The sequence below is a fragment of the Mustela erminea genome, chromosome 7 (genome assembly GCF_009829155.1).
Source record: "Mustela erminea isolate mMusErm1 chromosome 7, mMusErm1.Pri, whole genome shotgun sequence".
Taxonomy (NCBI): Eukaryota; Metazoa; Chordata; class Mammalia; order Carnivora; family Mustelidae; genus Mustela; species Mustela erminea.
This window is the reverse complement of record NC_045620.1, coordinates 10,994,569-11,010,264: the sequence shown is the minus strand read 5'-3', so window position 1 is coordinate 11,010,264 and position 15,696 is coordinate 10,994,569. Positions and strand designations below refer to the sequence as shown.

General features: G+C 45.7%; 1 protein-coding gene across 2 annotated transcripts in view; it reads right to left on the bottom strand.

The window, feature by feature from the left end:
* Positions 1-552: 552 nt before the first annotated feature.
* Positions 553-15,696, bottom strand: part of UBE2V1 (ubiquitin conjugating enzyme E2 V1) — a 29,573-nt gene continuing 14,429 nt past the window's right edge. Inside the window, exons 2-4 of one of the 2 annotated variants that reach the window (XM_032350371.1) lie at positions 12,119-12,267; positions 3,358-3,483; positions 553-2,154 (exon numbers count right to left, since the gene is read on the bottom strand). In XM_032350371.1, coding sequence (XP_032206262.1) covers positions 2,008-2,154; positions 3,358-3,483; positions 12,119-12,267 — 422 coding nt within the window. In that variant the 3' untranslated portion in view covers positions 553-2,007. The remainder of the gene's footprint in view (positions 2,155-3,357; positions 3,484-12,118; positions 12,268-15,696) is intronic. The other variant, XM_032350372.1, reaches the window with a different exon arrangement.

Below are 15,696 nucleotides of genomic sequence, written 5' to 3'. Positions count from 1 at the left end.
GGAATACTAACTTTGAATTCCAGTAAGAAAATGTTATCCTCTAAAGAAAGAACTCCGTTCTTCTCATCAGTTGAGCTCTAACGTTAGGAAAGAACTATACTCAGTTACTAGATTTCTGAATTCCATCAATAAACAATTTTGTGGAAATCCATTTTCTCACTATATAAATATTTACACAGTACCTTCAGTTTTGCCTCTTGGCCCACAAAGCCCAAGTACTTACTGACTTAGGACCTTGGAGGAAGAAGGTCAGCAAACCGCTGACCCCTGGTTTAGGACATCCATTTGAACCCCAAAGCATCTAAGACATCAAATTCTGTTCCTAAATTATATGCCAAGAGGAAGAAGGGCACAGCTTCTTAAATATTAACGCACACTTTTTTTTTTATTATATTAAAATCAGGCAATGGTCTGACAATAAAAAGGCTGCTTATGGAATACTGTTATGTTCAACTTTGCTTATAGGATGTTAAATCCTTAGAACTAAGGTATCCCCCAGAAAAAGATTAATGGAAACATCGATTGCTTTTCAGACTTGATAGTTGCTGCTTCAAAAGGTGGTTTTATATAAACACTAAGTTAAAAAAAAAAAAAAAAAAAAAACCTTTAGAACACAATGAATCGCTTTTATTTCGGTATGCATCCACATCTCAGCATTTAGTGGTCCTGAACAGAAAAGTGGAAAAATGCAGCAATTTGCCAGGAAGTCAAGCCCGCCAATTTCGGGGATCTGCTGTGCACACCGAGTTCTTTCTTAATCCCTGCTGAGGACCGTGAGAAGCAGCAGCACCAAAACCAAAGTATGCACCGAATTCAAGGTTCTTTTTTGTTCCAGTTGTCAGATTCCAAACCAGACCCCAGTGGATTCTAAGATGACCACATGAGAACCCTGTTTAAAACTTCTTCAATTTTTAAAAGCAAAAGCAATTACAGGAAAAGAAAAACAATTCATTCAGAGGGATCGTGTGTGCTTACAAGTGTCTTCTGTGGCCTTTCTCCAAGTTTAACCACCAAGCACTTTGAGAGCTGGCAGGTCTGAGTACCCCTGGTGACTGTTCTTTTCACTTTATCAAAACCTGAGCTAAAAAACCACATCAGCTGACGACGGCGGCAGCAGAGGGTGGCAGGGCTGAGGACCCAGTATTCATTCCCAGGCTGGTGGAGAGTGAGTACATATGGTTCCAAAACTAAACGAGGGAAGTCAGAGACTCTTTTCCAACCTTACCTGATGGCTTCTGGCCAAAGCAAGGAAGTGTGTCAAGTGCTGGGTGGTGATGGTGCAAAAAGGGTCTTGAAAAAAGCAGCACCCCTCGACTAAGGTGGGGGAGAAGAGATGGGGAAGCCCTGAATTCCTCACCAAAGGCCAATTTCAGAGGGGAGCAGAGGGGGTTACAATCTATGCTTCGGCCAAGGGTGGTCACGGAAGTGGAGAAAGGATGATGGCTTGGAGGGGGGGAGGGGCATCATTTAAGACTTAAAAAAAGAAACCAGGGGTGCAGCCGGAGCACCCCCGCACACCTAGCAGTAGTCCCACAGGCTGCGACCTGAAACCTTCACGCCTACTCTAGCAAGCCACCCCAGGCTGGAGGGGCTGTTGCAGGGACGGAGGGAGTGAGGCAGGGGGAGGAGAAGGGGAGAAGGCAGAGACCCCAGGCCATGAATCAGCAGCAAGGTGATTGTGTGATGTGTCTTTTCACAGTTGAGTTAGATGTGCCCCACCGGTTAGGATGGGAATCAATTTAAATATACTTTCTTGATCCCAGAAGTTCAACTATGTGGACAGTGGTTACACTTGACAGGATGATTTGTTATAGCACAACTTATATATTTCAAATGGACAAAAAATTAGTATCGTTTACAGTATCTTAAGATAAATTGCCTTTGAATGGGAGCTTCCTTTCCAGTACTTTGAGGTCTACAAGACGTATCTAGAAAATGTACTACTGTGGAAAATGACTGCTTAAATCGAATGGGGGAGGGGGGAGGGCCTGTGGTTTCTCTTTTTGATTAATTGCTGTAACACTGTCCTTCAGGCGGCTGAGGGAGTTTCATGTTTTCTTTAGACATCATTAGGCGCCGGAGCTCTTGCAGGACAACTTTGATGCTATATGAATTCTGCCATTTTGCTAGCACTGATATGGCTCTTGGGTCCACCTACAAAAAGGCAAACAAAAAACTGTCAGGCTCTCAAAGAAACGAATCACTACAGGTTGGAGTAAGGTGGCAGATAGAATTCAAGGCATTTTTCAAGTTGAACACGTCCATCACATAATGGTATGTGATGGGCAGAATGACCTGTGCGATGCCCTCCCCCCAAGTCAGTTTGTGTCCCAAACCCTCACTGTTTGGGAGAAGGAAACAATGGGTAAGTAAAGCCACCCTCAGGGCCCTGACACTCGGCAAGAGTCCAGCTGGTTCTCAACAGTGACCTGCTCTCCTGGATGGCCTGCTGCCACTGCTCAGGGCTGGCCCCTTCTCGACTCCACACCCAGGTGGTGGATACTACCGCTGCATGGGGCAGTAAGGAGCAAAGGCAAGCGGTGGCCCAGATCCACACTCTCGTGACAAGGATCTGTCTCCGAGTCATACTCTCTCAAGTTAGTGCAGCAATTCCCGAAAGAAGTCTCCCAAAGCATGGGTCGAGTTCTGGGTTCAGGACTTTCGGTGGAACTCAGATGCAAGAAACAGTGAACACACAGCAACAAGGCTCATCTCTTTTGTTCTTTCAAGTCTTTTCAATATCTCACAACAAAGACTTAGCTCACGTGATGCTAATGAGTAAAACCTTTCAATGTTTGCTGATCCCCCCCCTTTAAATAAGAGAGCAGGTCTCAAAGGCTCAAAGCCTTTGGCAAGAAACCTGGGAGGAAGAATTTACTAACATCACTCTGATTTTGTAGTATTTACTGCTGCCATTACTGCCTTCTTGGGACAACTGAGACTGCTTTTCCATTTATGGTAGTCAAAATAAATTTAAAAAGCAAGGCCATTAAAGGGGAAAAACCAGCCTGTACCATAAATAAGGAAGTCCAAGTATGACCCTGGGCAGGATTCCGCACCTCTGTCCCTCAGGCCCCTCCTCCCCACCTCAGGAGGGCCCATCATGAAGACAGAATGAGCTTCTATCTCACGTGAGCAGCAGGGGGTTGGCCGGGAGTGAGTGTGGCATAAAATGATGATTTAAATATAGTTTGGGGACAGGCTCTCACCCAGAGTCTGCCCCTGTTCATACTGCAGTACCTTTCAGCATCAAACCACCATGAAATATACGGACTCAGGGCCACAGCGCCCCTGATGTTTAAGCACAAAGCACTTCTCAACCAAAAGGAACAAGCGTGGGCAGGAAAAACAACTTACCACTCCATTAGAACTATTAACTCCATTCATATTAATTTTTGTTACAAATCTTACAAAGGGGGGTGCTTCTGGGTATTTAGGTCCACATTCTATTTTAAGGCTGTATATTCGGTTTTCATAAATTGTCTGGAAAAAAAAGGCACAGAGACATCAGGTAATTACAAACTATGAATTCAAAAAGGCAGATCTTTTGAAACCCCATTCCTCCCTGCCTTGGAACTGGTGCATCTGCTTCCTTTATACAGAGTCTACCTGTTACCTGTGAAGTTAGCAGGAAGGAGTTCCCACACTAGTGTCTATGAACTCTTGGGGGATACAAAGACGATTTAAAACTGTAACACTGAAGTTTCAAGTTTAAGTCCAATCAGGTGGACTTGTTTTTGCATTAACTTCTCTACTCTGCAGGCCTGTCCTGTGTTCTGGGTAATGGTGTTTAAGGGGCCCTCCTTACTCTGGGAAGCCACACCAAATGCTTATTCACGCTAGGGTCATCCAGCAATGCATTAACTAGCGCCAAGTGCAAAGCACAGGCCAGGCGGCTCTTTAGAAGAACTTCAATGTGAAACACAAGGAGGGGTGCGGGTGCACATGCGGGAGCCGCGTTCCCACCTCCTCCTCACTCTGGGGCCGTGTGCCGCACCATCTCCCCCTGCAGGCTTTACATCCACCTGCGCGGCTACAGGCATGTCGTGGGTGAGGTGGGGAGCCACGGATGCCAGGCCCGCAGAGCAAAAGACCGTCCTTCACATGCCAACCGTGGCTCTGTCGAAAAACACTGGAAGTCCAATCCCCCACAGCAATGAACTTTCTCCCTGTAACTTCCACCTGATGAGCAGCAAAACGCGCTGTCACTAGCAGGTTGTTCCGTCTGCCTAGAGCACCCTGCCCCCACCTCAACTACCACACATCCTTAAGACCCAGTTCAAACATCACGTGCTCCCACGTGCTCAGCCATCATACGGACAGGTGAGTCCACCGCTTTCTGTCCTATATGAAGCGGCGATGTTATCAGTTACATGTCTAAAGACCACCCTGAAAGGTGAGGTGTCTGATTAGTTTGGCCCCTCGAAGGCAGAGGCCACCCACCCTCCCATGGGTCCCGTTCTCGGGCACCAGTACTCCCGCCTTCCTCAGCGCCTCCTGCACTAGCAACGGCTCCCCCGCAAACAGCGCCATCTAGCTGTCTTTGGGGGAATAAACTACAGAAGACGTGACCGAAATGCTTGAAAACATTACGTCTAAACGGTGGTCTACGCCTGAGAAAAAGACAGGAACTTATTTTAAGATCCAGAAGGCATTCATCCTTCACACCCACTTAACAGGGACTCCAAACTGTGACAAATCTAAACTCAGTTTTGGATTTCCAGCCACCCTCAACCTGCTCATCCTCTCTCCTTCCTTTAAAAATGGCACCACCACCGGGCAGTTAGTTAAAGCAAAACACAGGAGCCAGCCACATCCCCCTTTTCTCTTATCCCCGCTTCTAATCAAAAGAGGGTCTCAGCTTCCACCTCCAAGAGCGATCCCACACCCACCCACGTCCCTCCACCACGCCCCTCCCCTCAGTCACCCCAGGTCGCTGCTCTCGCTGCCCCCCTACATCTGGTCTCCACTACAGCAGCCTGACCGATCTCTCAACACCAAGAACTTAACCCCTCCGATGGTGGCTAGGGACCCGAGAAGGAAGCCCACGTCCTGGGATCAGACCCTGCGCAGCCCTGCCTTCCTCTCCTCCATCTAGCCCCCAACTTCTCTCTACCGTGGGGCCCCGACACCAGCTGCCGTTCTGTGTCCACCCCGCAGCTCTCTGGCTCCAGGACACCTTCCTCTCAATGTCCTCCTGATCACCCACCCGAGGTCTCCTGTCAGACCTCCCCCGACAAACTGAGAACAAGGAGGGCAGAAGCCTCAACAGAATTGATTCTCAAATGCTCCTTGACTCACATACGGCTCTTCACAAGTTTATAAAATGAACAGTCTGTTGCAACTAAGGTGCTCCCTCAGAAGATCAAAATTCACTCAGTTAATACAAGAAGGAAGCAACAGGGATTTATGGAAAATAGGATAAAAGGTCTATCCTCAGCACCTAGCACAGTCTCCATCAGCAACTCTGCACTTGGCCGTATCTGCTGACTGCATGGATCCTAAGTCCATCCCTGGACATCTGCCTTACATTCATGCTCAATGGTTTTGTCACATAATTCAGACAGAACTTCTTATATAAAATAGTCCCTGGGGGTATGCGCTTGTGGTAAATATAAAAATCAGTAAGTCTTTTTAAAAATATTCAATGTCACATTTTGGAGGTTCTGATGCACCAATGAATTCACCTGCCGGGATGTTCTGTGGCTTATCGGTCTCGAGAAAATTTCACTCATCATTCTAAATTACAAAAGCATCAAAATGGTTAAGCACTAAGGTGAACAGCTCGGTGACAGGATTCTGATTATTACATATATTAGATCTTATTACTTTTGACACTATGAAGTCTAATTTTAAAATGTGCCTCTATGACGAAGTTCTTAGAAAGCAGAAAGGAAATACTAAATTTCTGATCACTGATGTTCAACTGACAAATTCACAGGAACGTAGTAAAAAATGCCTCAAGTCAAGCAAACATAAAGATACCTTAAGGATCATTAAAAAGGACAAGGCAAGACTTTTGTAGAAAATGGGAAAACGGTTCTGGTTTTCTGTTTGGTTTGGTTTACTAGTGCTCCAGAGACCTGCTAAAAAGGTTTCACTGAAGAAAGGAACTGTGCCTGGAGAAGAACGGCTAGAACATTCTGTGGATGAGGAACCCTGCTCAAGATTCGTTATTGATCATGAAACACCGTCTACTTTGTTGACACTGCTAGAGCTTCATGGGGCAGTTTGGCAGTGCCTATCAAAATGTGAAACGGGCATGCTTAAATCAGAAATTCGAGGAACTTCCTACAGCAGACCTGTACTTCTGCATAAAAATATGAAGCATTAAAAAAAAAGCATTGTTTGCAATAGCAAAAATAACTATGAACAATTTAAATGTCCACCTGCAAGGGACTGACTGAGCAAACATGGCACATTCATAAAACTGGATTACTTCGTAGCCTTTTCAAAGGCTGAGGCCCAGATACACACATGGAAAGACCTACGAAGACCAACAAGACATGGGTTGTGGTACAACCAGCCAGTTGCAGAATATGTACAAACTATAAGAGCAGAGACACCCCTCTCTATCTGAGGCTATGTGAACGTGCACACGCGATGTTTCATCCACTGCACACTACAGGCCCAAAGTCTAACGATGGCAAACACTTCCTGGGCCTAAAATATATACATGAGAGAATCCCAGCTGAATCATGATGAAAAACGTCAGATAAATTCCAATACAGACACTCTACAAAATACCTGACCAGCGTGCTTCACACTGTCAAAGGCAAGAAAAACCTGAAATTGTCACAGCCACAAAGAGCCCAGGATACGACAACAAAATATAATGTAGTATCCTGGATAGGATTCTGGAACAGAAAATAGACACAAGGTAAAAATTGAGAACATCTAAATCAGATACGGACATTAGGTAATAGTAAGGCACTCATATGGGGCCACTGGTGACAAAGGTACTATCCCAATAGAAGATGCTAACAACATGGGAAACTGGGAGAGAGGTACACACGGAACTTTCCAGACTTTTCCACCTTTTCTAGAAAATCTAAAAGTACTGTGAAATAAATGTAGTTTTAAAACGTAGGATATGAGCAAAGGGAAAAAGGTACTGGTTGCAAAAACGAGAAAATCACAAAATCTCAGTATGTAAAAAGGTGACTCAGGTCAACCAGATGACCGCTCCTCAAGCGATAGCTTCCACAGGTGTGCATAACTTAGGTGTGCTGCCCAAGGTCGGCACGTGCTGTGTGAGGAGGAGGAGTGGGCCCTTCAAAAAGGGAGAAAGTCTCTATAGCTCTGGATAAGACGGAAGAAAATGCATGAGAAGAGCCGTCCAGGAGGTGGACCCGACGCGGCTCACAGTCCACCTGGAGAGCGGGCATATGGCTGGCAGGGATAAGCCAGGACACGAGACACAGCAGTAGGCATTTTAACAGCGAATTTAACAGAGGGAATTGGTTAAACAGGTGTCACTGGGCTGAAAACACCCGCTGCTGATGCCAGGGTGAAGGACCATTGCCAGAGCGGTGGAGAAAGAACAGGCAAACAAGCAGAAGCAAGTCCCTTCTCCCTGCCGCTCGGGCACTCCGCTGTGTCCCCGACTGGAGGAACCTAATAGGGCACCAGCTGGCAAAGGAAAAATGTAGTTCACAGAGTCCCAGCCCTAGCATCCAGCAGCAGAGCTGAGGAAGTTGGGTGTGCAGCTTAAGTGGGCTTCTGCAAACCCCTCCAGTGACAAGACACAAAAATCTTCCTCTGCACCGAGCCTCTCCCTCTTGCCACAGTCAGGGTAGCCTGCTGTGGCAAGAGGGTCCCCAACATTGTCACTGCCTCCTGGGACAGCTCCTCCCCGTGCTCGGCTCTGACGGCTGTGCCCCCCATGTCCTCGCGGCGCCAGGGCAGTTATTATTCCCTGCAGTGTTGTCTCTGTGGTCCCACAGGTGCCTGCCTGCTTTCCTGGTCCAACACTAATTTGATCAACTTCCTATATTAAATTCTCTCTGTTGAAATACCTAGCATTGTTTCTCTTTTCCTGACTAACACAAAGAGTTAAGGGGAACAAAGGGAACTTCTTACTTTACATACTCTGTATTGTTTGAGACTTTTTATGAGGATATATTCATGTACCAGACCTGCCACATAAAGCTGTTTAAAAAGACAGATCAAGATGCACTGACATGGAAAGACATCCACCATCTGTGAAGTGAAAAAAATGAAGGTGCAAAACACTGTGTACAGCAAGGTCTCATTTTTATTGCAAAGGCTATGTGCTTATGTTTATGTCCCCAAAGCAAAAGCCAGTAGAAACACACTCATTCTGTGGGGAGTATAATGAAATGGGGGAAGGATCACTTTCCTTTTGCCTCACACATTCCTGTAATTATGTTTTGTTCTTAAGCATGCGTACAGTATTTTTAGATAAGTAAAAACACACCCAGGCTCTAACTCACACCTAAAAACATTATCTTGGACAACCCAGAGACACAAACAGTGTTTCTCAACCAAGGCAATTTCTGACTTGGTTTCTCCCTTGAGGGGTGTGGGAATTAGGAAACATCTGGAGACATTAATGACTGTCACAGCTCGGGGAGGGAGGTGCTACTGGCATCTGGTGAGCAGGTACCAGGGGTCTCGCTAATCCAACAATGCACAGGATGGCCCCACAACAAAGAATGATCCAGCTCAAGATGTCAGTGGTGCCGAAGCCGAGAAACTGCTCTGTAACCTGGCTCTTCTTAGCACCTCTGTGGCCAGAGCAGAAATAATCCACGTTAAATGCTGCAGACAGTTGGATTTGCCTGCATTTTGCAAAGGGCACTTGGATGAGAAACTTACTTTTAGGTTTGGAGAACTTGCCTTCTTAAAAAAAAAAAAAAAAATCAAAAACTAACACACATATGGTAAGAAATGAGTTTCCTTTCCACCCTCGTCCCAGCCAGCTAGATCCCTTCTGAAGAAGGCAACCGTCGTCCCCAACTTCTTTCCTGTTCCCCCAAAAGTACTGTAAACACAAAGAAGCACGAGTGTATGTACGACCCTCTTCTCCCTGCCCCTCCCCGCCCAAACTCCGGGGGCAGCATTTCATATGCTGCTTTGTACCTTTTTTCACTTAAATATCATGGAAATCATTCCATTTCAGCACACATTAAGCTGTCTCTTTTCAGCAGCTAAACAGTACACACGATGGTCTCGTGAAAGACACTGACGTGGCTTCCGGTACTCCGAATGCACAAACAGGCATTTGGGCAACACATTAAAAAAAGCTGAGTAAATTCCGAGAATTGCTGGATCACTTTTGATGGAGGATTTTCTTTTGAGTTATACAGTTATACAGAAATCCAGTAGGCAGATGAGTTGCTAAGTGTTCTATTTAGATATTTTAATAATTATGTTGCTATTCCAGAGGCCCAGCATATGCCTTGTAGGCTAGTCGTTAAGCGGACTGGTCACAGGAAGCACCTAGAAGCAGACAGTTCTTTTTACGACCTTGTTTTTAACCTTGGGGAACCAGAGCAAGTGTAACTAAAAGGGTGAAAAACCAGTCAGTGGCAAGCACTGGTGAGGGTGTGGAGAAGCAGACCCCCTCATGGACTGCTGGTGGAAATGTACATGGTACATTTGGCGCTTGGGAAAACAGCCTGGCAGTTATTTAAAATGTTAAGCATAAAGTTACCATAAGATCCAGACGGTTCCACCCCTAGGTATACACCCAAGAGAAATGAAACCTTTTATGTCCACACAAAATCCGGTATACACATATTCATAGCAGCATTATTCATAATAGGCAAAACAAAACAAACAGAAAGCAAAACCACAAACCCAAATATCTATCAGCTAGTTCATGGATGAAGAAAATACAGTCCATCTACTCAATGGAATACTATTCAGCCGTAGAAAGGAATGAACAACTGGTAAGTGCTAGGACTTGTATGAACCCTGAAAACAGTAAAAACTACCACAAAAGACCACATGCTGTGTGATTCCATTTATATGAAATATCTAGAACAGACAGATTCATAGGGACAGAGAGTAAATGAGAGGTTGTCAAAGGTGAGGGAGTGCGGTGGGGGACAGATTGGGAGTGACTGCCAATGGGGAAGGAGGTTTCTCTCTGAGGTAGTGAAAATGTTCTGAAATTAGTGACAGTTGCACAGTTCTGAATATAACAAAATCCACTGAACAGTAACTTTGTAAGTACATTCTACAGTAAGTAAATTCTACGATATGTGAATTCCATCTCGGTGAAGCTACTATACACACACACATATAAAATACAATACATACAGGTATGTGTGTATACATGCACATACATGTAAATATACAGAATGTATGGAGAGCCCCTTGCATACCATGGCCACTCACTAAAAGGGAGAGCCCTGCGGAAAGAGTTAAAATGAAACTCAGGATAATCCAAGGTGTTGTAGGTAGAACAGAATATTTTCAATGGAGTTTGGTGGTTCATTTGTTTAAGCGTATGGTTCAGTAGTATTTAGTATTCGCAATGTTGTACACTGCTTCGTTCTTAATTTGTTAGAGCCTGAGCATCGATCTGCTAATGAACAGATCTCCTGAACAACTAACTCGCGCTGTGTCATTTCCAGGTGCGAGGGGGAGTCGAGGGAAGAGGGTCCTCCTCGAGCTGCCTAACCCGCTCTCAGGCAGAGAAGAAAGGCAGTGAAGGAAGCCGTCAGCGAACAGCGGGCTTTCAGAGACGGCAAGAAACGATCTCCACGAAGAAACACGCTTTCTAGACCGAGTTTTCCCCAGTATTTAATAGATCCAGAAATCCTGGTTTTCAGAGATTTTGTTTTTAAGATAAAAAAAAAAATAAAAATAGTAAATTGGATTTTTTTTTTAAACCCAGAAAATAAAACCACAGGGTCAAAGATGATTCAAGAGGTAACATTAAACAGCAAAGCCAGTCATTCACCGTGAGTGTTTAGGACGGTCCATGATGAACAATAGATTTTCCTAACAGTTAATGAGCATGACCTTCCTCCTTGTTTCAGACGGCGCCACATCCCACTTGTCTACTGCCCCCGGAGCTGGTGCAGGGCCTGTGCGCGCAGTGAAAAGAGTGCATGGCCGCCATCATCTTTAAGCACAAGCACACACAGGAAAGGTCCTGCTACATTCAGGCAGAATCTCCCATAGTCTGAAACAAGTGTCATATTATGGGAATCCATTTCCTTACTCCTACCTCATATTACTACTTAACATTCTAGGTAATTCTATAAGGGAACAAACGAAAACTCAAAATCTAAACAGAAAAGAGATAATGTAGCGTAAGGTTAAGAGCACAGGGTAGGGAGTCTGAACCCCTTTGGGAATTATCAGGTATGTGACTTTGGGCAAGTGACTTGACTTCTCTGAGTCTGTTTCCTCACCTGTAAAATGGGATGTGACAACACAATAGTAATACTAATGCTACTAACAACAGGTTCTCGAACAATAGGTTCTTGTGAGAATTCAATGACTTTTCTTGGGGGTTTTACTACGTACACTAAAAAGCTAGCTAGCACTTATGAAGTCTGGGAACCCTCACAGATCATGAAGCTCTAAAAGAGAGGTCAATTTTCTCCTCCCCGTTGTCTCTGTCTTCCATGCAAAGGCCTCTGGATCTCACGGTGCCTGCAGGAGACCAGGGCCAACCAGGCAGGCAAAAAGCCTTTGCTGAACAGCCTGATGAATTAGGACATGGGCGCGTGGCAGACCGGGAAACTATGAATGAAATCCATAGCTGTGAAGGCTTTCCGAAGTTCGTTTGGACACGGTCTTCGGAACGCTGGCTGTATCTGAAACCTGTTATTTGATAAGCCCACGAATTTCTTCTGAAGTGCACGTGAGGGTACAATGACCTCGCAGCTCCCTGCCTCCACTGCCATGGAAATTCACACTAGGAGTCTGAACAGGTTTTTGCTTACCATGTAGAGGGATTAAACAGCATCAGAGGAGGTTCAAATATATAAACTGAAACTGGTCAAAACAGAATAGCCACATTTCAGAAAATATACCATTGGTGAGTTTTTTCCGTGATTAAGGCTAATATTTCTTAAAAGGAGGCACAGTGAATTTAAGACATTGACATTTATAGCCGTAGCTCGACGCTTACTCTTGGAGGCCCAATTATCATCCCTGTCCATCTTGTAAGTGTCATGTCTTCGTCATCTTCTAGACCCCAGCTAACTGTGCCATCTCCTACTCCTTTCTGGCCTTCTTCCAGTTCTTCCAACAGTCGAAAATTGCGAGGGACTTTTACTCCTAAAATAAATGGAAAGAAATTCAAGATACTAGCAACTCCAGGGGAACCTGTAAGCCTAGATCTCGCTGCTCGTTATTACTATGTGGATATAGAGATGCTGACATGCAAAAAAAAAAACTGGCTGAGAGTTGTCGTCCCTTAAACTTGCTTACAGAGCTTCTGGGACCGAGCAGCGTGCCCACGAGGAAGGGTCGTGGTTTTGTTTAAGGTGAAGTGACCACTAAACCAAGCCTAGAAAGACCATGCCCCCTCCCCCCCAGGTCCCGCAGCTTCGATAAACTTCATCAAGAGTTTGTGTCAAGGGGCGCCTGGGTGGCTCAGTGGGTTAAAGCCTCTGCCTTCGGCTCGGGTCATGATTCCAGGGTCCTGGGATCGAGCCCCACATCAGGCTCTCTGCTCAGCGGGGAGCCTGCTTCCTCCTCTCTCTCTCTCTCTGCCTGCTTCTCTGCCTTCTTGTGCTCTCTGTCTGTCAAATAAATAAATAAAATCTTAAAAAAAAAAAAAAAAAAGAGTTTGTGTCAATGTGTTGATCAATTTGGGTCCAGAACAGATGAAAACCACCAACACTGGTTATCATGAGTAGCAACTGCCTCAGAAGAGAAAAGGCTCCTGCTTTTGTTTCGTTCTTATTACACGTTTTTGAGGCTAAGGGTATGTGCATTTGTTGGAAAGACGCTCAAACACCTCAGGAGGAACAACCAGCCGCGACAGCCACATGAAATAAAACCAGTATTCTCTTGATCAGCTAAGAGTCAACTGAAGGCGCCAAGGGTAAAATTTTCAGTTATTCAAGCCGTAGTTTCTCTCTTATGAAAAAGCCCAAAGAGAGCAGCTGGTTCTCTGATTTACTTGTTTCCAAAAATTCCAAAGCCTGGCAAGTAGCTCGTGGAAGAAATCACACAAACACATCTCACAGGCTCAAGCTACTATACCTGAGTTCAGATTAAGGCTTGAGCCATTTCTGGGTGTTTTCCAGAAGAGAACCGAGGCACTGGGGACAGACAGGGGACGAGGCTGTGGAAGGGCAGGGAGAGCAACTCTCTTCTTGTGCTTGGGCTCCGAGCAACCCTCCCAGGAACGTTCTCCCAGCCAGTCCTGCCTGTCCCTCTGTCCCCTCCTCCACCTGCCTCCCCGGCATTTGACCTATAACCTCTGGGGGAAAAAAACTCAAATTCAGACAAATTATACGCTCTCTTTTGCCTTGAATGCTGAGCCTCCGACTGGCCAGACTCCCTGAGGTGAGCAGCACTTACCACGGAGCCGTGGAGGAAAACTCACTGGAGGGACTGCAGACTAGGAGGTGGTTCCCAGGATCTATGAGTGTTTCCTAAGGTGGGGCGCCTCTATTATTCGTTCAACTGGAGTAAATACCGGAGCACCTGCTCTGTGTCGGGCACTTTTCTAGGCAACGGGGACTAAGCAGTGAAAAAACAAAAATGCCTGTCCCCAGTGGAGCTGACATGCTAGCGGGGACAGATAATCACAGAACAGAAATACAGATCAGAGACGATGACAGCTGGTGGCGTTCTGGAGCAGGGAGCAGTCGGGGGAGGAGCTTCATCTTTAAACGGGGGAGATCAAGGAAAGCCTTACTGCGACCAGGTGTCCTGAGGTCCTGTCCCTAACCTGCGTGAAGGTGCACGACCTACGAGAGCTGAGCGGAGAGGCTTCCAATGAAGAAAGAGCAAGCGCTCAGACCCGCAGGTAAGACCTTGACTGGAATGTCACAGAACGGCAAGAGCCCAATTCAGCTAGCAGCGGGACAGTGAGAGGGAGGAGCTGGGGATGGGTAAGGACTCCAATTCCTGATCTGCGAAGACAGCGGGGTTCCGAACAGAGGAGTGGTGGGATCTGACTTGCTTTTTAAAAATAGGATCTCTCTGACTGCTGTGCACAGAGTGAGGCGAAGGGAGCTTCGGCCTCCTGTAAAAATCCTGGCAAAAGAACATACTGGCTTGGGCTGGTGAAGGTGGTGAGAAGTAGTGCAATTCCAGCTATTTGGGAGGTACACAGTGCTAAGACTTGCGGCCAGACTGCCTGAGAAGCACGAAAGCAGAGCAGTCTACCACTCTGGCTTCCCGGCTTGTGTCTGAGCAAGTGGAAGGCGGAGCTGCCAATGGTAGTTACAGGAGAGGATCTCGGTGGCCAGAACTGAACACTTCACTTGACAGTTCTGTATTCATTTAAAAAAAAAAAAAAGATTTTAATTATTTGACAAAGAGAGACAAGTGACAAAGGGAACACAAGCAGGGGGAGTGGGAGACAGAGAGGTAGGTTTCCTGCTGAGCAGGGAGCCCAATGAGGGGCTCGATCCTAGGACCCTGGGATCATGACCTGAGCTGAAGGCAGAGCCTTTTTTTTTTTTTTTTAAAGATTTTATTTATTTATTTGACAGACACAGACAAGTAGGCAGAGAGGCAGGAACAGAGAGAAAAGAAGGGAAGCAGGCTCCCTGCTGAGCAGAGAGCCCCATGCGGGCTTGATCCCAGGACTCTGGGATCATGACCTGAGCCGAAGGCAGAGGCTTTAACCCGCTGAGCCACCCACGTGCCCCTCTGTATTCATTTTTAAGAATAATTTAAGGTATCTATGGCCATTCCACGCTGAATGCGCCTGATCTCGTCTGATCTCGGAAGCTAAGCAGGGTTGGGCCTGGTTAGTAACTGGATGGGAAAATAATTTAAGGCCAAGTAATATTATACTAACTTCCCATGTACAATGATGGTATGGTAAAAAATTTCCTTTTAGCATAAATGTAAGCAAACGAGTCGGCTGACTGAAGGTAAGAGTAAATGACACGGACAGTACTTTAAAGGAAACAGAATAAACTGGAAAGCATACTTGAATGGCTCATTTGTAAAGCACTGGCATTTTTGATCTAAATAGTCAACTGGATTATTCGGCTGTACTGGCTTGCATTCCTCAGCAAACACGAAACTAAAGGATGTTTATGATGTTATAAGCAAAACACCAGACAATACAATGTCTTTCGTCCAGAGAGTTAACTCTGAATCTTTACTAATCCTAAGTAATTTGCCTGAGCAGCGGAGCAGGGGGGGCATCACTGTGTGGAGCTACGGCTATTACCACTGGTTAATGTATAAGCCTGCGCTAACGAAATGAGTACCGAAGGGACACCATCATCCGGAGAGGAAGACTGATAAATGTCAGATGGTCTAACAGGTGAATTGTGTCCCTGCCCATTCATATGCTGAAGCCCTAACTGCTATCACCTCAGAATGTGACAGTATTTGGAAATAAGGCCTTTAAAGATGTGATTAAGTTAAAATGAGACCACTGGGGGCACCTGGTTGGCTCAGAAGGTAGAGCATGTGACTCTTGATCTTGGGGTTGTGATTTTGAGCTCCATGTAGGAGGCGCAGTTTACTTAAACACACACACACACACACACACACATATGTATTTTT